At 31.9% G+C, this 26,589-nt stretch overlaps 2 protein-coding genes across 2 annotated transcripts; one reads left to right on the top strand and one right to left on the bottom strand.

Annotated features, from left to right (window-relative positions):
* Positions 1-9,402: 9,402 nt before the first annotated feature.
* Positions 9,403-11,987, top strand: LOC122533868 (cleavage and polyadenylation specificity factor 73). Its single transcript, XM_043663981.1, has one exon. It carries the CDS (start codon positions 9,866-9,868, stop codon positions 11,924-11,926), a length of 2,061 nt encoding a protein of 686 aa, XP_043519916.1. The 5' UTR covers positions 9,403-9,865; the 3' UTR covers positions 11,927-11,987.
* A 331-nt stretch (positions 11,988-12,318) lies between these two features.
* On the bottom strand, positions 12,319-20,792 carry LOC122533867 (DNA polymerase theta). Its single transcript, XM_043663980.1, has 21 exons — positions 20,075-20,792; positions 19,745-19,975; positions 19,404-19,657; positions 19,188-19,320; positions 18,922-19,123; positions 18,646-18,841; positions 18,405-18,574; positions 18,067-18,334; positions 17,643-17,973; positions 17,411-17,552; positions 17,103-17,346; positions 16,893-17,034; positions 14,835-16,836; positions 14,562-14,770; positions 14,273-14,474; positions 14,015-14,196; positions 13,832-13,951; positions 13,382-13,717; positions 13,044-13,308; positions 12,744-12,970; positions 12,319-12,663 (listed from the first exon to the last, which is right to left on the bottom strand). The coding sequence occupies exons 1-21, from the start codon at positions 20,717-20,719 to the stop codon at positions 12,523-12,525; spliced, it is 6,642 nt and encodes a 2,213-aa protein (XP_043519915.1). The 5' UTR covers positions 20,720-20,792; the 3' UTR covers positions 12,319-12,522.
* Between the last annotated feature and the right edge of the window lie 5,797 nt (positions 20,793-26,589).

Raw genomic sequence — 26,589 nt, 5'->3', positions numbered from 1 at the left:
GTTTCCAAGGGGACATAATGATTAATGCATGATGGCAGTGAATGATTTGTCTAGGTAGTAGTGACCTCGAGCTACCTTTAAAAATTTAAATTATATATTTTTTATTAATCGACGATAATAGTGACTAAGGTCATTAATTTAGGAGATATTGCTGAATGGTACATGTATTAGATTGCAATATTACACGATGTAATGTTAGGTTCTTGTTATTGACAGTTCATAATTATGTTAATATTAACGTGATTTTATTTGATTATATACTGAACATTTACATTGGATTATATTCTACTATTTCTATTGGATTATAGACTATTTACAACTAGCTTGTCTGATAGCAAACAATCTAAATCAGTTTGAAACTACTTAAAGAGTGTCTGACTATATACAGCACCATACTACTTATTTTCTGTTTATTGGTAGCTAACATGATCTGTCTGATAACCTCTCTTGTTGATAATATATGTATATGAATTTCTCAACTGTGTAGTATTTGATACTTGAAATCTGTCTGTTGATAAGTTACATGAATTGCATGCATGTCTGATTGTATACAGGTCAATACTACTTGTACACTGTACAAACCATTGTGCAAGCCAACGTGACAACCTCTCTTGTTTATATGAATTTTTCAACTGTATAATATTTGATACTTAAAATCAAAGATACTTTGACACTTAAAAAATTTATATTGTACAGTGTAACCATATTTAGAACTCCTTTGCTCATAGTTCATGAAGTATTTGGTTGTATAGTATTTGATACTTAGACTCTGTTGGTAAGTTATATGGATTCTATGCATGTCTGATTATATACAGTTCAATACTACTCAATTGGTATAATCAGATTCTTGGATCGGATTTTATTTCAGTGAAAGAGAAAATTGGAGAGAATTATACAGAATGTATAAGAGGAACACGCCAAGTCCGCCAAGTTTTTCGGTTCATAAATAAATTGTTATAAACTATTAAATATTGCAAATAATTAGATATACGTATCCGTTTTTCTTATGTTCTTTCTAAAATATGTAAAATCACAAATAGAAATAGAGTCTACTTTAGTTTACTGTTGACAAAAATATTGCAAATTTAACTATGTATCTTTTTATCAAGTAGACGTTACACCAAGGGGCAAATTAAGTTAAGGAAAAGTGACGGGATAAATTTAACGATAATTTATACGAGTGTGATAATTTCGTCGAGAACGTTTCAAGTTCGGAGAAAATTTATATAAAATGGAACACACTGTCAATCAATTCTATATTTATTTTTTGAAACTCTATCTTTATTTAATTTTGCAATTAAACATTCCTCGAACCATTTTGTACGTTGAAATGTCCTCGTTTTCAAATCGTTTTTAGCCAGCCAGTGTAAAATTAAAATTATATTATTATACATTTGTGAGATTTTTTTTTTTTTTTGCAAACTGAATGAACGTTTCGTGTCTTCGCAATGGTTTTCTGAAATAGTAACGAAAGAGAGAGAAGGATTCCCGTCGTAATCTTCCCGTAGAAAACTTGATCCTTTCTTTCCCCGGCGAAACCAACGTCGTCTCGTTTCCATTTCAATTCACGTTCCCTCATGTTTCCATTTCCAGTTCCACGGGACTCAAATTTAACCGAAACCCAACTTAAACCAACCAAAGTTCCTTCAAGAACATGCTTGAAACTCAGTGTCAAATATGGTAATTCAACCACGTTTGAAATAATTCTTCCATATAAAAATTCCCACCGTTTCTTCGCTCCTTCGTGCGTCCACTTGCATTTCTATTTTTAGTTTTATAAACTGTCAAAATGTTTTGCTGTTACATTTGTACGATCCAAATCTAGATCCACTTGTGTTTGAGTGATAATAAATTCTTCTTTATTCGCATTTGTGTTTCGTTTCATTTAAATATTCAATGTTTTGAAGATTTAAAAATCCCAGAAATTAAAAGATTCGAAGTTTCGAAGATCTAAATATTTAAAGATTCAGATGTTCAACGATTTAAACATCCAATAATTCGTATATTCAAAAATACAAAAATTCCAAGATTTGAAGATTCATATATTCAATGAATCAAAGATTTAAACATTTAAAGACTCGAATATGTTCAAAAATTCAGAGATTCATATGCTCAAAGATTCGAAATCTCAAATGTTCAAAAATTCGGAAATTTAACTATATTCAAAGGTTCAAAAAATTTAAAGTTTCAAAGATCTAAAAATCTCAAAAGTTCAAGAGTGCAAAGGTGCAAAGATTTTTATTCGATGTTTTCCTTCATTTTAATCACCCACATAAAAATACTACAGTCTAATCACCTGCTTGCACTCACAAACCCATACACACATTCAAACATAAATTCGAATTTTAAATACAAAGTGAACGCGTGTCACCAAGTGTTCGAACACTTTTTTCACATTCTACGATACATCCAGCCATGTCCAACCAATTCATGCAAACCGCGATTACGTTCGCCTATCGGGTCCAAGAGACCCGCTGCGAAAAGGACGGAGTGCAACAGCAATAAATCGTCGCGGACACGTTCGATTATTGGTACACGGTGAGTGCTATTTGCGACACGAAGTTAGATGATGCACGAGTTCCTTGGGGAGGATTTATGAAGCAATACCGTGGCTGGCGTTGACCCAACCGGCCAACAACCAGCTCCCCCGGCACGTGGAATAAACAAATAAGGAAGGAGGCTGGCCGGCTTTGAATTCGCCGCTCGTCGCGTCGAAACGAGTAATTTCCGGGCTGTCTTGTGTCGGCCCGCGGATAATCTATGCTTTACCATCCCTGCCCCCCCTCCGTCCACGTGGCAGCGGCAGCTTCCTTCGGCTTCTTCACCGGAGGCAACGTGGTCATCAGCGCCGTGGATACCGACAATACGTCGTACGACTCGCGAGTCGAGGCGAACGAGACCCGAGATTTCCTTGGATCTTGGCCAGTTGTACTCTGGTCTCGTGATCTCTGTTCCCATGCTAGAGAATTCAGGTTGAGAGCTCGTACAAGTACAAGGGTACATCGTGCGGATTTGGGTCACGTGTGGGTCTCCAGATCCGGTGGACAATTGGTTTCCTTCCTGCCGAGGGTGAGCTTGATGAGAATAGTGATCGGGGCTTGGAAATGAGGTTCCAATATTTGATTAATTGCGGGTAGAATTGGAAATAGTGAGTTTGGTATTTGGTGATTTTGTGATTGCACCATGTTGCAATCTGTTTCGTTGGAGATGATGATTCTTGAGAGAAAACAGGAGAACTGAAATATTAGAGATAATGAGGTTTCCAATATTTGGTCAATTAGAAACAGAATTGGAAATAGCAACGATTCAAGATTTTTGTGTATTTGTTATTGTACTGTGCAGTAACATGTTTCATTGGAGATAATGATTCCGGACAGAAGACAAAAGAGTTGATGAGGATTAGTGATTAAATTTTGAAAATGAGGTTCCAATATTTGGTCAGTTGAAAACAGAATTGAAAATAGTAAACAATTAAAGATTTTTGTGTATTTGTTACTGTTTGCTACTGTGCAGTAACATGTTTTAGAGAAAAAACAGGGGTGCTGAAACATTAAAGTTCAAAAGACAACTGGTTTGATTTGAGAAGACGAGGTTGATGAGGACAGTGATTAAATAAAGTTGGAAAGGTAAATTGCAAATAGCAATAATTCAGGATTTTGTGCGTTTGTTTAATAACATAATACGATTGCTATGGTGTGACATGTTTCATTGGAAATAATGGTTCTAGATAAAAAAAAAAAAAGAAAAAAGAAACAGAAGAGCTGAAGAATTAGAGGTTTGGGGATAATTTGAGAGAATTTGAGATTTTATTGATTAATTAAGATTAGAATATTATTTCAAGATTTTGTGTATTTGTTATTATATTATATTACAACATATTTCATTGGAAATAATAATCCTTGCAACTAAAGCAAAGAACATCTGAAGTTCTAAAAGTCAGAGAGAACAGTTGGTGTTCTTTGCTGTGAAAGAAATATTGATTGTGATGATGATTTGATTTCGAAAATAAAATGGTGTGGTTAATGAGGAAATAGATTTGAAAATAGATTGGATTGTTATAAATTATAGGTGGGACAGTTGAAATTTAGAGACTTTTACAGATTAGACAGTATTGATCTTTCTTTGTTGAAATGAAGATATTGATTGAAAGAAAGGTTGAAATGAAATTACAAAGAGCATTGAAAATATAATGGTAATTCTAAATCTCCTCTATTGTGTTATTATATCGTGGTTAAAAAACGTACATTACATTCAAAGCAACATTAATGTTTGGAAATAACACTGGTATTGAATTTTAAGATGCAAGCAGAAGAACTGTTAATAGCAGAAATAATGTAAATCACGATCTTATTGAATATAATATGTTAGTACATATTATAAATTAATTTGAATTGATTAATTCCCTTTATTGATGATTCCCTGCCAGAATGAAATTTCGCACATCACGATCTCTAATATACATGCACTTCGATTCACTAAATAATCCATCGAGGTAGCCACGATAGAATTTATTCAAACTGCTCTTACCGCGGTGAATTTTAAGTTTAGACGTCCAGATTGCAGGATGTTTTGGCAACAGCTGCATCAATATTAACGCGTTAATTAACCCAATCCTCGACCGACGTTGCACTCGGTGAACTCTATTAATCGGGAATCAGTTGGTCCCGTAAAATATGTAGCTAGCATAAATGGAGTATCGAGGCATTCCGCAAGTCGATGTTTGCCTTTCTTTTCACCAACCTCTCCCAAACGAGAGTTAAATTGCTGTTAGACGACTCTGTGTATTTTTAAAATTCAATTACTATACTAATTTCTTGACACTTTCTTCCTTTAACGGAAGGACGCTTTCTACACTTTTTCTGCCTCTTCTAAAATTGCTTAAAATTATATATATCCATAATATATAATTTTATATTATATTATATTATATTTTATTATATATTTTTTATTATATATATTTATATTATATTATATATAATTATGTATAATTTTTATTATATTATATACATATATAATTATATATAATTTTTATTATATTATATTATATATAATTTTATATTATATTATGTTATATTATATATAATTTTATATTATATTATATTATATAATATATATTAAAATACATACATATATAATATAATAGATTTTATTATATATGATATATCTGTCATTACAAAATTGTATAATAAAGTTTCGAAATTTTAAAAAATTCCAAGGCTTTCTCTAAAATTGAAATATTAAAATTAGGCTGCGGGTTTCACGTCGTGAGGGAAATATATAAAGCATGCCTCCCTCCCCCTATTTTTTCGTTCGCCACAGAGACGCAGCCGGATCGTATAACTTCCGAGGGTGAAAAATCGTCGCGTTTTACGGCGTCGACTCGGCCTCCTTCCCCTCTTTCTCTTTTTCTTCGCTCTGCCCCCTTCCATTATCTCTCGCAGAGGGTGACCGGGACTCGCGATCGAGTATCGCGATACGCCGTTCGAACCGTAAATTTTTATTCGAAATTTTATTCGGACATCTTTCGCGAGAAATATGTTCCGCTATCGGGGACCGTTGCACGAACTCCAGTGGATTACGAGCTCGCTACCTCTGTTCGCTACCTCCATCGTCCGCTCTTGTTCCTCGCCATTTATCTCTCTCGGTTCAAGGTGATTTTGATAGGTGATAACGACTCGCCGCCGATAAAGTTCTCGTAAACCGATTGAAAAACGCTTGTCGAAACGCTCGAGAAATTCGCGAACCCTGGCCAGATTGAGTGCAGATTGCACGCGTTTATTTTGTTTAGCGTGATGTCGAAGTTATTGCTTTATGGAACTAATAATTCAGAGATATTTGAATACAGAGCTATTTAATCCTTCGTGTATCGTTCGTAGTCATTCTTTGCGCCGAGTCATTCATATTCACGCTTAATTTTTTTCTTTTTACTGCTAAATTCCAGAGAAATGTAAAAGAATACTGAATTGTTTAACAAAGTCTTTAACTGTACTGTGATTTAAAAAAAAAAATCACTTCTACTAATTTGTTAGTCTTGTTTCAAAAATAACTTGGAAAAAATAAAATGACCATATCTTCTAGATTTAGATCAGAGTATAATTCATTCATCGATACAAAATAACGAGCAATCTCGACAGAATGTAAAGTCTATAGCAATTGGAAATCATTAATGGAAGAAACAAGATTAATAGAAAATCCAAATTGAGAAGTGAGAAGTTTACTCGATAGTCAATAATTAAATAATTAAATAACAAACAAGTTCGTAACAGTAATTGAATAATTTCGAGAAGGATCATTTGCCTGTTCGAATAAACTAATATGCAACAGAGTTATATTACGCATATGTATATACATATATATATATATATATATATATATATATATATATATATATATATATATATAATATATATATATAATATATATATATATTTAATAATATTTTAATATACACACACGTATATTTATTTAATAATATTTTAAAACACACACACATATATATATATTTAATAATATTTTTATTTTCTAAGCTCTCGTCTAAGAAAATTAATGAATTTCTAAAAAACCTTATCATAGAAATAAAAATAAGAATGAAAATTAATTCATTTTATGTTGTTTTCTTTATATAAAAATATTATGATTTTTGAATGAATAGCGCGGCAATGGTGATCAAACAAGTGTGTGTATATGTATGCATGCGTAGGTCAAGTGCGGCCTAGAGCTTGTATTGGCCAACATACGAAACTAATGTTATGTAATCAAATGTTGGACTGCGTGTAGCATAAAATAAAAAATAAAACACAACTTTATAGATATTTCAATGATACATGTATATTGTTTCTACGTACTCATATCAGTCTGTAAACTTCACTTCTGAGAACACAAATAGTTTTAGATACTGTTCGTAGATAGATACAGTTAGAACTGTTTTTATTTTAGAATTACGTTGTCACGAGCAATAATCCGTTAAGCTGGTATAATGGTATACCCACTTTGTTAAATCTGTACGTCATCAGCTAGTAGAATCAAAAATATAAAAGTTCCCGCGAAAGATTAAAATCGTTCGACTATAGAAGAAACATTACAAATATTGTAATGAAATAAAATGAAGCGTAACCATTGTAAATTAAAATTTATAATACCATATGCACACAATGTATATACATTATTTAACATAAAATGTTGAACAATCTTTTTATTTTACCATGTCAGTTTTTTTTAATAATAATTATGTGAATAACAAAATGAATATTTATAATCAGTACACAGTAATAATTAAACTAAGACATCACAGTCAAACGGTATAATTTTCTACATTTAAACACTTATGCTATGATTATATTTAAACATATTATGGCACAATTCTATTGTTAAAAATTCCAATTTGTAGGTTAAAGGTTTATAGAAATTTGATTTGGCGCGCTTTTATACAAGTAGACATTCTTGAAAGCGCCATCTTTCAATGTTATAGTAAATTATTTTTTTCAAACAGTTAACGTCTCGTCTCGAAACTGTACGAATTAAATAAAAACAGTAATCAACAACTTTTGATAACTAAGAAGTAAGTATTTATATTTTTATCATTAATGAAATATTGTCAACAAAAATTTATATGAAAAAAAAACAAGTAATAACGCAGAAATGAGTGCCTGTCACGTTCGCCTTCTTTGAAACGATTTTCTATATAAATTATCAAAATTTTTTAAAAATATTAATTAATAAAACATGTAATATTATTCTTTATATTCTATACATTTTCATCTTTGTTTTAATATTTTTTATTTATGTATTATCTCTCAATCAAATGAGAAGAAAGTAATAAAGATAAGAAATATACAAATTTCTAATTAGACATATTTGTAATTTCTAACAATAACTTAAGAGACGATACATAAATTTCAAATCAGAAAGTAATGTAAAGATAATATATCGAATTATATATGTTAGAAAATAATTTATTTTCGCGCGTTATATTTGAATTGAATTTGAACGTAGAAGCGCCACCTGCCAAGCAAGGTGTAACTAGTTAGTGTCGGTTAAAATTTTGAACAGTGCGCGAATAGTGTGTAATTGCTTTATTTCGAAGAAAAACTTATATTTTCGCAAGTAAAACAAATTCTTTTGTGATACTTTCTGTAAATTGTGTGCTCTACTGTGCAATCTGTGTGGATACATATGGATATCGGACGCTTGTACGAGAAGGAAAAGAAAAATTCGAGTTGGCCGTCAAGGTAGGAGTTTTACGTGTTAAGATTCACATTACTTCTACGAAGTCTATCCAGAACAAAGATATTATCTTAAAACTAAGATTTCTATTTAAAATCTCTACAAAATTTAAATTACTTATATCAAAATTTAAAAGATGACTTGAACGATGAATTGAATTCAAAGGAATCAAAGATAAAAAAATTTTAAATAATTTAAGAGTCCATTGGATTTAACGGAAATTTGAATAAGCTTAGTATATAAATCTTTAACCCTCCGACTACTGAAGCTAAAGCTCCGGTGCTGGGTCATTTTGATTCACACGGATATCTCACTAATACATATTTAGAGTCGTCCGGATGGCTCACCGATATTGTACATAGTGTGACGGTTGCTTGAGACCGAGGTCCTCACCGATATTGTACCAACACAGTGACAGTCACCCGACTCATAGGAACATATAGGAGTATAAGGAACAAATAATAGTCAGCTAAATAATAAAGTTATATATATATTTACTATACATTTATGTCATTTACTGTCAGGAACGTCTTGTGCAAATTAAGCGAAAGAAGACAAAGAAAAATTGCTCATTGGCAATGAAGACATTGCGTCAACAAATAGAAACAACGGAAAAATTAATAAAAAGAACAAAAATAATAATAAAAACAGTAACGTATTAAAATAGTGCTAAAAATTAAAATCTAAATAGTAAATACAAAAATAATATTTGGTAAACACATGGCACACAGCCGTGTGATGCATTAGTGCAATTACTAACACAAGCAGCTTCCATAACTAACACAAGCAGCTCCCATCATTGTGTGCGATCACTAACACAAGCAACTCCTAGCACAGGTCAAAACTGTAACTCCGAATTAAAAATTTCACTACATTTATTCAACTTCTGTTTGTTCTAATTTTTAAAAAAAGCATGTCAAACGCAAATTTTTCTATTAAAATTTATAAAATTTATAAATAACCATTTACGACAATAATATGCACGATGAATAGAACTTTTTAAAATGAAAAGTTTGATTTTATTCAAGGAAAAGTGTTTGATAATATCTTTATTTAAATTCATATATTTATATTCATTTTTTATAAAAATTAAAATATTTAATGATTAAATAGAATGATATATTATTGCATTTATTATACAAATAAAGTTATACTAAAGTGTATACTTACGCTTCCACATGTAGCATATTGTAGAACTTGCAAGTTCATATTGAGTTATTCTATACGTACACAAAAACATGAATTTCGGTTTAGAAAGTAGGGGAAACTAATTTACAAACTAACCTAATATTTTGTTTGTAATACACGAATAAGAACAAAGAAGAAGATTGGTTTGTTTTAACTAATTTCATGGAAAATATTTATTATACATACATTTTAACTGCCAAATCTAGTGTACAATTTTCTAACCTCTCTCATCGCTTTGTTTATTAGTAAAGCGTATAGTCATACATCAAGGATTCATTCTTTTTTTTTTTGTTGGTACAACAGTAAGATATGTTTGTACAAACAATATTTGCAAATCCTAGAAAAAATGCGCGTAGAATGTTGTTTCTAACGCAATGATAACAAGTTGCAAGTGAAAATACTATTTGTGAATAATTTGTATTGTTGTACGATAACCATAACGCTATAAAAGACAATGTCAACGAAAAGGAAAGCAGATACTCAAGTGCCAGCCGAAGAGAGTGATTTATTATCAATTAGACCACTTGGAGCTGGTCAAGAAGTTGGAAGATCATGCATCATGTTGGAATTTAAAGGCAAAAAGATTATGTTAGATTGTGGTATCCACCCAGGTTTATCTGGCATGGATGCGTTACCATTTGTGGATTTAGTAGAGGCAGACGAAATTGATTTATTATTAATTTCTCACTTTCATTTGGACCATTGCGGTGCCTTGCCGTGGTTTTTGCAAAAGACAAGTTTCAAGGGACGATGTTTCATGACACATGCCACTAAAGCCATTTACCGTTGGCTCTTGTCCGACTACATTAAAGTTAGCAACATTGCAACAGAGCAAATGTTATATACTGAATCTGATTTAGAAACTAGTATGGATAAAATAGAAACTATCAATTTTCACGAAGAGAAAGATGTTTTTGGAATAAAATTCTGGGCCTATAATGCTGGCCATGTATTGGGCGCTGCTATGTTTATGATTGAAATAGCAGGTGTTAAAATTTTATATACCGGAGATTTTAGTCGACAAGAAGATAGGCATTTGATGGCTGCTGAAATTCCAAATATCCATCCAGACGTTTTAATTACTGAATCCACTTATGGTACACATATACATGAAAAAAGAGAAGATCGCGAAGGAAGATTTACAAATTTGGTTCATGAAATTGTTAATAGAGGAGGAAGATGCTTGATACCTGTGTTTGCATTAGGTAGAGCACAAGAGCTTCTCCTAATTTTGGATGAATATTGGAGTCAGCATCCTGAACTCCATGAAATTCCCATTTATTATGCTTCCTCTTTGGCAAAGAAGTGTATGGCTGTTTATCAGACTTATGTAAATGCAATGAATGATAAAATTAGAAGACAAATTGCTATTAACAATCCTTTTGTATTTAAACATATTTCTAATTTAAAAGGAATTGATCATTTTGAAGATATCGGACCATGTGTAGTAATGGCTTCTCCTGGTATGATGCAAAGTGGACTATCTAGGGAATTATTTGAATCTTGGTGTACTGATGCAAAAAATGGTGTTATAATTGCTGGTTATTGCGTAGAGGGAACATTGGCAAAGACTATTTTATCAGAACCTGAAGAAATTACAACCATGTCTGGACAAAAGTTGCCATTAAAAATGTCTGTTGACTATATATCGTTTTCAGCACATACAGACTATCAACAAACTTCAGAATTTATACGTATTTTAAAACCTCCACATGTTGTACTTGTACATGGAGAACAAAATGAAATGGGTAGATTAAAAGCAGCATTACAAAGAGAATATGAAGATGATCCTAATACAACAATGGAGATACACAATCCAAGAAACACTGTCGCTGTAGAATTATATTTTAGGGGGGAGAAAACTGCCAAAGTAATGGGCACATTAGCAATGGACACACCGAAACCAGGACAAACATTATCTGGAGTTTTAGTGAAGAGAAATTTCAACTATCATATGTTAGCACCTTGTGACTTGTCCAAATATACAGACATGAGTATGAGTCAAGTCATTCAAAGACAAAGTATCTACTTTTCAGCATCATTACCAGTATTAAAACATCTTTTAACTCAAATTGCTGGAAATTTGGAAGTTGTGGATGATAAAAAATTACGTGTTTTTAAAAATATTGATGTCACGATTGATGGAAAAATTGTTACTATGGAGTGGATTGCAACACCTGTAAATGATATGTATGCAGATTCTGTTTTGACAGCAATATTACAAGCTGAGATGATGGAACAGCCACCCAAAATATTACCGGCACCTACAAAAATGGATCGAATGCATTTTAAGGAATGTTTGATAGAGATGTTACAAGAAATGTTTGGTGAGGACTCTGTTCCTAAGATCTTTAAAGGAGAAAAATTATATGTAACAGTTGATGGAAAAAAAGCTCATATAGATCTATTAAATTTGGAAGTAACCAGCAAAGAAGATGAAACATTTCAACAAATAGTACAAACAGCAGTAACAAAATTACATCAATCACTCGCACCTCCCTGTGATACAATTTAAGAAATATTTTTTTTAAGTTTTATAGATAGAATATAATACATATAAGATTACTATTATATATAGAAAATTATATAATTATATAATATTATATAATATTAATAGAAAATGTTGAACAACAAAGACTTTTATTTATTGTACAATTCAATGGTATTATATAATACAGTGACATTCATTTTTATAAAAATAATAATATCAAATAAATAAAAAAAAATATAAAACTAGTTATTTCAATTTTTTTTTCATTATTAAAATAGTAAACATTTGAAAATTCACACTAGTAAATATTATTTTATTATTTAAATCTTAGACTTAAAATAATCTCGACTTAATTTTTCGATATTCAGTCATTAAATATAAATTATTTATATCATTTTTAATGTAAAATTCACCGGTTCATGTATAAAAGTAGAATAATTATATAAAAATGCGCAATATTATAGTATTAATTGCAGTAAAACTTTGAAACACGATTAATTTACACGTTTACGTATAAAATATATATATATAAAAAAAACTAATTGAATTTAATTCAAATAAAAATATTTAGTAATTAGATAATGTTAAATTTTCTTACAAGATTAAAAAGATTTAGTGGATTAACAAATAGTATATTCAGAAAGATTCCCCCATGCTGGCCCAACTTTGAGTTTAACAGGTAGTGGTACTGCAAGTTGACATACTTGCTCCATTGATTCCTTTACTATTTTCGCAACTTGTTTTAAGTCATGTATATTCACCTAAAATGAAATGAGATTTATTATTTCTGAAAAGATTTATGTTAAAAATTCATGTTACATATACTACAACTATTAGTTACCTCGTATAAAAATTCATCATGGAGCTGTAATACTAAATAACCACCTCGTTGTTGTGCTTCCCTGCTATTACTTCTTAATTTGCGAGTAGGATTGCCGCTGGGCATAATAATTGCAGAAGTCGGAAATTCGAATCGTATTCTTTCTTCAATATTCACCATTGCTTTTTTGGCAATATCAGCTGCAGAACCCTGAACTTTTGTATTTACTGCTTGACGTTCCGCTTGCGCTAGATTAAAGAAACAATTTATTTGCATCTAGTTGATCAAATATCAAACTATATATACACATTGAACATTTACATTTTTCTGCTGGATTTGTACTTGTCAATCCTGGAAACATTCTGCGTCTTTCCAAAATAGTAGTTATGTAACCATTTGTACGTGCTTCTTCCAATACATTATTCAGCCACTTAGATATACCTGGATATGCATTCATAAAAGAGTCTAAAAATTCTTTGGCTTTGGCTTCATCTACTGATAAGTTCCCAGCAAGTGTCTTCACTCCCATACCATAAATCATCCCATAACATAATTGTTTTGTATGTTGACGTATTTTATCATTAACCTTTTAAGTCAATATTACGATCATCATTTAATAATAAATTATTTCTGCAGTATTATATAATATTCTATTATACCTGATCTTCAGGTATGTGGTTCCAATTTGCTGCAATATTCTTGAAAATATCACCTGGCTTTCGCATAATATCGCATAATACTGTATCTCTTGAAAAGTGGGCTAATATTCTTAATTCAAGTTGACAATAATCTGCTGATAACATAATATTGCCTAGCGCCGGTATAAATGCCATTCGAACACTTATAGTAAAGCTATTGTCTTCAGAACTGAAATCTCTTGGAACATTTTGTAAATTTGGTTCATGCATTGAAATCCTACCCGTCAATGTAGATGTAACACAATTACCACGAATTCGAGGATTGTGTTGAGCTAGATTCAATATCGGGTAAATAATCTAAAAATTATATTCTATTACTTCACTCGGAATTAATTAACTAATATATGGCTAATATATGAGTTAATATATGTATATTTATTGTTTAAAAATTTTTTCAAAATTTCTACATACTTTAGATTGAGTTGCATTTAATTTACGCCATGACATTACAAGACTGGATACTGGATGATCAGATTGTTCTAATACAGCTTTATTAACACTAATCTTTTTCTGTTTGCATAAACCTAAAATCTATGCAATTAAAAATTTAACAATTAAATTCAAACAATTCGTTTCATTAATATATCTACAAACCTCTCCAACTTGCTTAGATGAGGAAAAATTGAATCTTTTTCCACATAATGCATATGCTCGTTCTTCTAATGATGTCATTTCTTCATGGACGATGGAAGACAAATCTTGTAATGATTTTAAAGATATACCTAAACCAGTTAATTCCATGCAAGCTAATAATATCACTGTTTTCATTTCGATATCTAAAAATATATTTGATACTTTAAAAAATATAAAAGAAAATGATTCATAATGGAACATGTTTATAATATTTATTACCTTTATATGTGTGCAATAATGTTGGATTTTGTTGTTCTAACTTATCTAGTAGTTTGTCTGTTACATGCCATGTAAGTATAGCTTCTGCGGATGCTCTGAGTTCTCCTGGTATTTCACTTTTTACATATAATCCAGGTCCTACATCATAACATGTACCTATTCTTTTAGTTATAAAACATCCTTGTGGAAAATATTCTTTCACCTGAATATTGATTTAAATATAGTGCAATTATAATATAATATAATAAGTAACTTAATTTATGAAACTAAAATTATACATAGTGTTTACCATTTCATTAAAAGTTTTTTCATAAACGTTCCCATCATACAACCAATTTGCTACTTTTGGATCTAAAAATTTGCAATTTGCGGTAATACCACAGCATTCGTATAAGGTTTTGAACATTTCTTTAGTTGCAAAACATTTCACATACAAAACTCTATTAGCAAGTAATTCTTTTAATAATTTCATTTGTTCCTTGCCTGGAACTTTTAAATCTGAAAATTTAACATTTTAGAAACTAACAAAGAGGAGAATTAATGTTAACATAATTCTGAATACCTTGTTCATTACAGAAAGAAATATAATACGCAATATTGTTTTCCCAAGAAACGGCTGCACCACACAGTTTTTTATCTCCATGCACGTGATTTTCCACTTTTTTACATTTCTTCCTTTTTTCAGTAGTGGCGGAATCAATGATCTTAAAACCTATATTGTTAGTTTCATCATTATACAATGCACAATTCAAAGCCAATGCAACGTATCGTTTTTGCATTACTTCACGTTTAAATAAATTAAATGTGGCTCTGTCACTTCCAACTTTTATAACATTCAGTGTATTCCAATTAGTCGTTTCACTTATGGCCTCTGCAAGTTCATTTGTTTTCACACACTTCTGAGGGCTATTTTGAGTCATTTTTGCATTAAATTTAGATGTTTGCAAAATTTTTGCTGATTTTATGGGCGTATCATTGTCTGAATTTGAAATTAAGCCGTCTATGCTACAATTTTTATCGGTTAACATTTTTGGCGCAAGCGTTTCATTTAATTTCGATTCGAGCTTGCATTTTTCAATTTCTATTTTGTTCGAAAATGTTGCACAATTTTTATCGTCAAATACACGGTCCAAAATTTTTCGAGTACACAACTTTGGATTTTTTACAAAATTATTTTGTAATTTGCTACTTGCAGCGGGTGAATTTATATTTTGAGAGGCAATAACAATATCATCCGAGTCTGATTTGTTTGAATCTAACGATGTTCCGCGATTTTTGCTAAAAACCATGACTTTGCTTGCTACAGGTGACTTTGCAACTGGAATATTATTAAATCTACGCTTCTGCAGTATCTGTTTCAAGTCATCGCGAACATCCGCAGTTTGTTCAAATTTCACATCATACTTCTTTCTTATCTGTGATACTGGACTACCGACTTCGCAATTCTCTGCAACATTTTGCATATTTGTATTTTTTATATCTTTGATATTATGTTTAGTCAATACATTATCGCTATTTTTATCTTTAATTTGATTCAACTTTTCTATTATTTTCCTCGGTTCGTTCCAAGAATCATCTTTCCATGAAATTGTACTCTGTTTTACTTGTGAATTTGTGAAATTTGAAGAATTCTTATTCGTATGTTTGTCTTTTACATCCGTTTCTATCTCGTCGTTAACTTTAGAAACATTGTTCTCTGTATGCTCCCCGTCTTTGGGTTCAGATGATTCACTTTCTTCAAATTCTGAGAATCGCAGAGAATCAACGATATTTTGTTCAAGGATATTGCAAACTTGCGTGTCAAAGCTTAAACTATCATCAAAAAGGCTAGGACTTTTTGAAACTTCTGGTTTCATGTTATTCTCAAAACTAGATAAACGTTTAATTGTATTTTTGCAAGCTGATATGTTAGCATTCGTTTCATCTGAGATTCTGATTTTCTTGGTAGGTGTGTTACTGGTATTCTGCAGCTCATTAATTGAATGTTTAGTGACATTTCGAGTACATTTTTTTTTTTTACCATTGTAAGCGATTAATGATTCACTGTCTTGTCTTGAGATAGACGTTATTTTACGGCTATTAGTTCTGTCAAAGAAGTCAGCTGACAGCTTTTCAGCTGGAGTGTCGAAAAATTCGGGAATGTCTATTTGTAATAATTGGTCAGTGAGTTTCATGTTTTCATGCTTTGTTTCTTGAGCTGTATTGTTCTCGGGATCACATTTAGAATTTTCAGTATTTTTTATAACGTTTGCATCAGTTTTAGATTTTCTATCTTTATCAGATTTATGATTTGATGTGTCTTTTTCTTCATGAGCAAAATTCATATTTTTGCTCCTACTTTCGTTGATTATTGAACATGGATTTTTTTCATGGTTATTTTTAATCGAGTTAATTTTATTCTGAGACTTACTACATACAGTTTCAATCTTTATTTGCACGTTCGCGTGTTCTGTAATTTGAAGTGCACTTTGCTGTCCGTGCAAACTTATTTCGGTATTAGATTTGTCTGTACTGATGGATTGTTCGTTTTGTTTCCAAGACATATCTTGCAATCTCAATTCATTCTACGATTAAAACACAAAAATTATTTGATGTTAGAACCATATAAGCTATCACTTACCTGTACCAATGTTCTGGCCTCATGAACCAACATCATTGCAGCTTCATGAGGTGTTAAACCATCTTTCCCAGTGACAAATACTGTTCTCATTTTGTTTCGTTTTATTGCTTCCGATTCGTGTTCACCGTCCTGTTCTTTTTCACTAGAATATAATTTCAATGATGCAAAAACTCTTGTGTGTCGATGCAAGAAAATATTTTGTTAATATACCTTTCGAAAGGAATTGCTTTATAAAGTGCACGCTCAACGTCAAGTTCACTGGCAACAGCTAATTCAGCTACAGATGTGATGCCGTGTTTATAAAGACTTCTGGCACGCAGCCCGTTTAACATTGGAAGACGTAATAAATCTAATAACTCTCTACACACACCAAACTGTAAACGTGTCTGGAATTGTGAGACTAGTAATTCCATACAGTTCCAACCCAATTGTTTGCAAAATTGCGTGATCATTCCTGAGAATCGTTTAGAAATATAATATCGTCAAAGAAAACTCTTATAGAGGACAAGCAATATTACCAGCAAATGTAGAAGCAGATTGTTGTAAAGTTTGGAGAACTCCACGGCAACAGCCATATTTTCTACAAACTACTTTAAGAGGAACTTCACGGACTAAATCGTGTAACGCTAATGCAGTATAAAATCTCTTGTGTATATTAAGCTGAAAATAGAAGCTTGCATTATTCAATGAACATAATTAATAGATGTCAATTACTAATATATATAATATTTACAAATGAAAACAATTTACCATTTTTCCTGATTGTGCTACGCCTCTAATAGCTGATGTTAAAAATCGTTCTTCTACGCCAACGAGTTGTCCAACCCTGCGTTCGCTTTCAGATAACATTTTCCATAGTTCTAGAAATGTCATCCAATCGATATTTCCAATTTGATTTCCAGAATTTAGCGGTGTCACTAGATATATCACGTGTAACTCTGTATCTAAGACAAAACATCGTCTTGCTTTCTGCAGTTCTTCAAGTAAAAGTAAACCTTCCCTAGGTGGAATAGAAGCTGCTAAACATGCTTTTCCAAAAGCTGTGGCTACCCATCTGTGTCCTTCTTCAGTTTTTTGCAATCTATATGATATGTAATATGATGCTACAATCTTACACTACAAAATACCACCTAATACAAAAGACTCAAAAATAATTTTATTTTGTGATGCTTACAATAAAAATTCATTGTCTACCAAAAATTTGACTGCTTTATTCCAAAAATCTTCCGAGTCAAATTCATCGCTCAAACTTACTAAAGTACACTTGGTGTACAATTCAAGATCTGATGGGGTATATACGACCTCGCTAGCTATAGCTTCTAGAAGAGCCCGAATCATTGGTGTTAAATTCTCAAGACATGATTCAATTGGTTTCAAAGATTCTGATAACAATGTTTCAGCTGCTTTCTGTTCAGTTGGACTACACATAAGTATACTTTCACCTATGAAAAATACAACTTGATCTACATTTCCTTTCATTTTATAACTTAGATCATTTTATCATTTTCTTACCTGCTGTATCTTTTCCCATTCTACCTGCTCGTCCTATCATTTGCCGATAGGTAAGACTATCTAGCAGTTTGCCAGCAAACTTTGGAGATCTGATAATTACCCTTCTAGCAGGTAAATTTACTCCGCTACTTAAAGTTGATGTAGCAACAAGAACTCTTAAAGATCCAGATCTGAAATAATTTACGCTGTAATTAATTTTTCTAAATATTTATACAAGATGAAAGTTATGCGAAATAAAAACCTAAAAGATCCTTCTATAATATCGCGTTCGTCCATAGTAAGACCAGCATGATGAAATGCTGTTCCAAATGAAACTGTATTCTTCAATACATTATCTAAACCAGTGGGGCTACGTTTTAGTTGCTCTAATGTTTCAGAAATTAATGCAGCATCTAATTGTTGTCTTAAAGTTTTACCTAGATGTGTATTTTCCCGACCTGAAAAGAATTTATTACATGTTTATGAATATAAAGTTATAAATAGTTTCAAATTAAAAAATTAATATTTTTAAATGTACCCAGTTTACAAAATGCAGCAGCAATTTGTTCAGCTAGCTTCTCACACCAATTTTTTGTGGAACAAAAGATTAATACACTGTGTCCATCAGATATTGTTTCAATACATAGGTGAAGAATGTCATCTGTATCCATAGTTAATTCTGGCATTGGTGTTAAGCTTCTGATAAGGCATAATTTATTGTCATATATATTTTTGCCGATCTAGAAACATATAATGACTTGTATTGTAGATTTCAACTTATAAATATATTACATTTTTAAACACCTTGCATTGCTCGTTTAAAGGTACTGGTCTGAATTCTGTTTTATATAATTCTGCTTCTAACCACTTAGCTAAAATAGACAGGTTTGGAAGTGTAGCAGACATGCCAATCAATTGTATATTAATGTTTTCATTTCTGAAACAAAGAATATAAATTTCTGGATTTATTTTTAATAAATTTCAGCTATTATATTTTTATAACATGTATATATTGCTTACCTAAACGTCATATATTTTAATTTAGTCAAAAGTAATTCAAGAAGATATCCACGATTTGGATCACCAACAAGATGTAATTCATCTATAATGACTGCTCCTAAATTAATTAGTTCATTTTCTTCCATTAAATGATTTACTAAAGAATTTGCTTTCTCAATAGTTGCTATCGCAATATGGGTTGCTGCAAACCCTCCAGAGGGCACAACACCACCCATAAAACCTTCTACTCGAACACCACTATCAGATAATAAGTCCTAAAAAATTAGTTTAATGTATAAAATGAAATTAATAATATACGTAATACTTTCAAATTATTTATTCATACAATGAATAAATCTTACTTGAAAATAATACATTTTTTCTCTAACAACAGAGACAAATGGCAAGATAAAAATCACTTTTTTTCTCCTTTCTAATACTGTTTTTATCATAAGAATTTCTGCTACCAATGTCTTTCCAGCTGATGTTGGAGCAGAGTATACAAGGTTACAATTGTTTTCCATAACTTTATAATTTGATAAGCATTCCACTTGCCAATCAAACATAGTAATTACTCCTCGTGCTTCATATTTCTGTAACATGTAGTATAAATAATTTAAATCCAAATTAATTTACTTCGTATTAGTACAGATTTATGACAAGTAAAGTGATGCATTGTTTAATCCTTTTACCTGAAGAATGTTTGGTGGTAATCCCCATGAAGCTAATTTGCATCGATCTTGGGTAGGGATAATAGAGACAAAAGAATTTAACTTTGAAGATTTTTGTGCGTTACTTGTGAGAGATGACTCTATATTGCTTACATCAGTTGTGATGCTATGTATTACATTACTTCTTGTGTTATCAACATGCAAGGTTGACAATTTAGATTTATTACATTGTTTTTTCAATGTATTTACATTTTGAGAAATGTTACTCCTTATATAATTAACATTTAAATTATCATTTTCTTCATTAATTTTGTATAAATTTAAATTTTTTCTTGAGGAGGGATTTTTTCTTGTTTCTGATTCATTTGATGTGCTGGCGACAAGCTTTAATTTTGGAACATTACTTCTTTGAAGTTCTTTACATTTTAGATTGCTTTGATTTGAATTAATTTTCTTGTTAGTAGAGCTAGGTGATATTTCTTTAATTTCAGTAACTTTATCAATATCATTTGAAGTAGCGTTACTCTTAGACAGAAATGTACAACTCTTCAAATATTTGTCCATATTATTACAATTGTTGCTAATGTTCATATTTTTGACCTCAGCCTGAATACAGGCAGATAAGGTATCATCCCCGAAGGATGGCATTTTGTTGAAAGATTGCATTTTGTTATGTTTGTATTATTATTCCAATATATTAGAAATATGTACAATAAAGTTAGCAAAAGATGATACAATTTATTATTCAGTCATCATGATTAGATATATAAATTTTTCGAGTAATTTTTGTATAGTTTTCATTCATGATTTTCAAATATACGATATATTATTTTGTATCTTTTTACTTTATTACAATTCAGTTAAATAATTTTATTATTCCATATTTACAAATTAATAAGTTATGTATACAATTAATTCATTGAGATTCATTCATCATTCAATTACATAATAAATAAATAAATAAATTACATTTTTTCACTTATATATACCAAATTATTAATCATTACATATCCGTATTTAAAATAAATGTTACGAATGCTCCATTTTTTTTTTTTTTTTTTTTTAGTTACACAATTATTGTACAATTAATAAATAAAAATAGCGAAAAGTTCGCATGTTTACATACACATTTCACATATTTATGTTCACATTTTGTTTGTTACAAAATTTCATATAGCTCACATTTTGAATAAATTTTAAAATCGTATATTCATGATTAACGTACGATTGCGCGGAGTGGAATTGTGATTATTGCTGCTTTCTATTGAAATTTTAAATTTGACTAATAATTAATATGTTACGATGATTAGATATAATGTAACATATAAATGAAATAATAACAAGAATTATCCATATTTAATATTTATTACATTTATTAGAAAAAATTGTTCGAGTCATGAGATATTACCTTAAAATTTTCCCTAGAATTTAAATATGATCTAAAAAGTAAGCAAAAAGAAATTTATTGTTTGAAACTTCAGAAATTCAATTATTTGTATTCTTAATCATTAATATGCATAATGATTGTAGCTATATTGTGATAATTATTTTTTATAAGTAAACAGTCTTAATTTCATGTGTAAAGGTAGATTTAGGGATTAATGAAATATTTACAAATTTGATGTTTTAACATTACCAAATTGTTTGAAAAATTAGATTTTAATGTATGAATAAATGTACTTGAAAAGTATCAATTAAAAATTAATATTACATAGTGGATGTTAGAAAATTACTATAGTTGATGTAGTATGCCCTCTACCGTGAAATTTCTGAATGAATTTTTTGAAATGCAATAGGTAATGAAAACACAAGTAAGAAAATAATTATTTTACCATGTATTTGAAGCCAGATGATGTTAAGCTCGTATTTAGACGCATAAAAATGATTATTTACTGATTATCACTCTATAAGAGATCTTAAAATATCACAAAAGCTGCTGTAGGTTGCATTACAAAATAGTAAGTGTTGTGAACAACTTTTTTTTTAATAAAATAAAAATTTTACATTTCACTTATAATTTAAAAAAATATATATACACAATATTTATATTAGGGGGAGCATTTTGAAAATATTTCTACAGGAGGGTATTTTGAAAATATTTCTATTTCCAGTCAATTTTAATTATGTAGTGAACATTCGCCAGTGAACATTAATTTTACAGTTGCCATCAAAATATAATAAGTATTTAATTGATCCTTCAAATTATATTTTTTCAATATTTTAAAAATATGATTTTTTTCATATTTGTCCATTGAAATTATCATTTTGATCGTCCATCTTTATGCAGACGGTTTTTCTGCGCAACTAAATCTATCGAAGGATTTCTTTTAAATTTATTCGTGCGATGCATCTGTTAAATATTAATAAGAAAATAGGATTAAAGATGATATTTGTCCTGAAAAAAGACGAAGAATTTAGACACAAGTTTTCAGTTTTATTAATTGCACGATATCGAATATAACTGAATGGTATAACTAGATGATGTTATTAATAAATGAATTGTTGACGAAATTGTATCGATGAAGATATAATATCGTGTAATAGAAATAACAGTTTAATCACTTCATGCAAGCAAGTATAACGAAATTAATACAGAAAAAAATGAAATAAAGTCGAATGTTATAATTGAATGTTGCAGTTATAATAATAAAACTGAATGCACATTTTTTTTGGGAGCAGTTGAATAATTATTGTTACTAAAACGCAAACATTTATAGGAATGTAAATGTAATCATTTTTTAAAGGCAGGAAATTAGATAATTGTTCGTTTAAATGGTTGATGAGTAACTAACCATAATTCCAGAACAAAAAGGATTTAATTCTGTGGAAATGCATAATAAAAATAATAGAACACGAGAGAGGAAGAATTAAAATTTTCCAAAATTTTGTTTTTTATAATCAATATCATCGTTTGTACAAGAAAAAAAAAAACGAAAAAAATTCGTTAGAATCTACAAAAATCCTCTGGTCAGGTCAGTTTGACGTTCAAAGTACGTTTAAGTCGTATTTGTACAGTTCGTAACTGGTTCAACGTTCAAAAACACACACAAATAAACGTTTCAACACCAAGCGCGAGATCGTAAACGTGTGAACAGAACTTAACCTCTTGCGCTGGAATGACGTGCCACGTACGTCGAGAATTTTTTGTTCCAAAAATTGTAATATTTTCTCAGTTCTAAGTATATTTAAGTAAAACAAAATAGGCAAAACAAATAATAAATTTATTACTTCTCAGTAATTTCTATCCAGTGATATCACACCGACGAGTTCAAAAAGAAAGCAACGAATTGTTGTGTACGGATTGGTCACTCGTTGTGGTCCGCAATCAGTTGCCAGCGCAATTTAACCTCTTGCGCTGGAATGACGTGCCACGTACGTCGAGAATTTTTTGTTCCAAAAATTGTAATACTTTCTCAGTTCTAAGTATATTTAAGTAAAACAAAATAGGCAAAACAAATAATAAATTTATTATTTCTCAGTAATTTCTATCCAGTGATGTCACACCGACAAGTTCAAAAAGAAAGCGACGAATTGTTGTGTACGGATTGGTCACTCGTTATGGTCCGCAATCAGTTGCCAGTGCAATTTAACCTCTTGCGCTGGAATGACGTGCCACGTACGTCGAGAATTTTTTGTTCCAAAAATTGTAATACTTTCTCAGTTCTAAGTATATTTAAGTAAAACAAAATAGGCAAAACAAATAATAAATTTATTATTTCTCAGTAATTTCTATCCAGTGATGTCACACCGACGAGTTCAAAAAGAAAGCGACGAATTGTTGTGTACGGTTTGGTCACTCGTTATGGTCCGCAATCAGCGCAAGTGGTTAAAAGTTAATATAAACTAATATAATTTTGTTTAGTTTAATATAAACTAATGTAATTTTGTAAAGAAAGGCATAACAAGTGATAAATTTATTACTTCTCAATAATTTCTATCCAGTGACATCGTACCGACGAGTTCAAAAAGAAAGCGACGAATTGTTGTGTACGGTTTGGTCACTCGTTATGGTCCGCAATCAGCGCAAGTGGTTAAAAGTTAATATAAACTAATATAATTTTGTTTAGTTTAATATAAACTAATGTAATTTTGTAAAGAAAGGCATAACAAGTGATAAATTTATTACTTCTCAATAATTTCTATCCAGTGACATCGTACCGACGAGTTCAAAAAGAAAGCGACGAATTGTTGTGTACGGTTTGGTCACTCGTTATGGTCCGCAATCAGCGCAAGTGGTTAAAAGTTAATATAAACTAATATAATTTTATTTAGTTTAATATAAACTAATGTAATTTTGTAAAGCAAGGCAAAGCAAATGATAAATTTATTACTTCTCAATAATTTCTATCCAGTGACTGCACACCGACGAGTTCAAAAAGAAAGCGACGAATTGTTGCGTACGGTGTTGGTCACTCGTTACGGTCCGCAATCAGTTACCAGCGCAAATGGTTGAACGATAACGAGATAACGAGGTCCGGCCAATTTCCGAAATTCTTACGTGAACATTTCCCACGAACGCTTCATTTCAAGTTCTCAGAATTTTCAAGTTGTTCAATTTTCAATTTCGCTTCTGATCTCTCTGTCTTCCTCGAAAGTTTGTTGAACACTCGTACAACTTCGAAGAGCAAGTTCAACACGTTGGGGTGGGTTGGGATCGACAATCAAAGAAATATTCTACGCGTGCAACGATCCCCTAATCTCTCGATTACGAGTTCAAGCGCTCGTTCGACTTGCGTGTGTGTGACACAAGTCGCGGGGAGTGTGAACGGGGCCTAAACGCGTCGGGCGGGCGGACAGGTGGGTAGACAGGCAGACAGACAGAAGCTGGAGCACCTGTCTGTCCCTCCACTCTTCTCCACGGGAAAGAGGGACAGCGGGCAGCGGGTACCTCGTGCCGTGGTTCAGTACCTCGTGCACGCTCACGCTGATAAGACCTTGTTCTAATCAAACACCGTCACCTGACGTCGACAGTCGCGGCTGCCGCGGATTTTTACGCTCCCCTTCGTAATCCGACGCGATCCCTTCGCTCCTTCCACCAACCACCACTTCCAATTCGCATGCATTTTCGTGTCTCTCTCTCTCTCTCTCTCTCTCTCTCTCTGGATCTTTCTCTTACTTTCTCTTTCTCACCTCTCTCCCCGCGTCTCTCCTTCTTCCACCTCTCTCGCTCCGAAAGTTTCGCGTGCAGTAAACTGACGTGCAAACTGGTGGGCAGGCAGCTTCCCATCCGATCCAGGGAATCGTTCCGGATCCGTGGATCGGCCGATCGAATGGGCCAGTCACCTCTAGCCCCTCTAGCTCGCCCCGAGCTTCGTCGGACTTCGTCATAGGTAATTACGGTTCGCGCGGATGTCCCTTAAAGATAGATCCGATAGACGATGACGTTCCGTGAATGAATCGCGATCCGGTTCCATTATTTCCTTGCTTTTCTCTTCGTTTCGTTCTCGCGCCCGATCGACCACGTGTTCTCACTCTCGTGCTCGGCTTACTCGTCGCCAGCAACTTGTCGTCGGGCTTCTCGCTTTCACCACGTGCACAACGCTAGACGCTGATGGAACGTCACCGAAAGGAAGGCTGTTGCACCCGTTCGCCGAAGGTCGAACACGACCGAGTCACCGGCCCGAGAGAAATTAGGTGATGACCGTTCTCGAAGGGAAAGAGTTCCTCGATCTGCGAGCGAGGCACACGTTACGCAACGACGTGGATCTTTTTTCTTCTTCTTTTTCTCTTTCTCTCCATCCCTCTTTCTCGCCAACTCTTTATCCCGAAAATTCGGGAAAACTCGAATTTCAGGGATAACTCGATCGATGAGGCGAGGAATCGAATGGAGCGAAGAAGATCGGGCGTTTGATTGACTGAATAAGTGTTCTGTGAAACTGTGGGAATCACGCGTGTGACATATCTGTTGTGATAGAGGTGGATCGTCAAAGTTTCTTCTTCTCTGTTCCGAGAGATTTCTCGAAGCGCGAGTGAGGAAAGGGAATCCTGTGGTATCGATACTGTGCTCGCACCAACTTTCGAAGTTTGTCCGATCGAAAGACAGCTCCGTATGAAATTGGTAAGCAACGAATCTTCCGTAGGACGTAATGGGATATAATTTATTCCTTTTTTCGTCGATTTTCTTCCTTGTATTTTGAAAAATATTGATGAACCCTTTGCTCTACGGTACTCTGTCATATTTTTTTTTTTTTTTCAATTTCTTCGAGTGAAATTTTTCTTTCTTTTTGTCAATTTTACAATTTCACCTTTATCCTTGCAATTATCATTGCAACAACGTATTTTGAAACCACAATGCAATGCACAAGAAACAGGTAAACTATTTTCACTGAGAAAAGGAAAACGAACTAGATAAACTTTGCGCGTTTTGTCACGATTCACGACAAACGACAAACATATCGATACATTGCGGTGTATCACAGTTGTTTATTTGTTTCTCCTTGGCATACTTTTTAGCGTTCCGTTCATGGCAAAAGAGCAAAAAAAAAAAAAAAAAGAAAGAAAGAAAGAAAAGAAAAGTAAGATAAACGATTGCAAGG

The sequence above is a fragment of the Frieseomelitta varia genome, unplaced genomic scaffold, assembly GCF_011392965.1.
Source record: "Frieseomelitta varia isolate USP_RPSP 00005682 unplaced genomic scaffold, Fvar_1.2 scaffold_558, whole genome shotgun sequence".
Lineage (NCBI taxonomy): Eukaryota > Metazoa > Arthropoda > Insecta > Hymenoptera > Apidae > Frieseomelitta > Frieseomelitta varia.
The sequence above is the reverse complement of the archived record's forward strand: the minus strand, read 5'-3'. Positions and strand labels throughout refer to the sequence as shown.

Bases quoted from the DNA above. Each gene is read 5' to 3' on its own strand.
- LOC122533868 (XM_043663981.1), top strand. From the start codon at position 9,866: ATGTCAACGAAAAGGAAAGCAGATACTCAAGTGCCAGCCGAAGAGAGT.
- LOC122533867 (XM_043663980.1), bottom strand. From the start codon at position 20,719: ATGCAATCTTTCAACAAAATGCCATCCTTCGGGGATGATACCTTATCT. The intron at 18,575-18,645 runs GTTTTTATTTCG...AAATTATTTCAG, and splicing joins ATTATAGAAGGATCTTTTAG to ATCTGGATCTTTAAGAGTTC. The intron at 13,309-13,381 runs GTATAATAGAAT...TTGACTTAAAAG, and splicing joins ACCACATACCTGAAGATCAG to GTTAATGATAAAATACGTCA.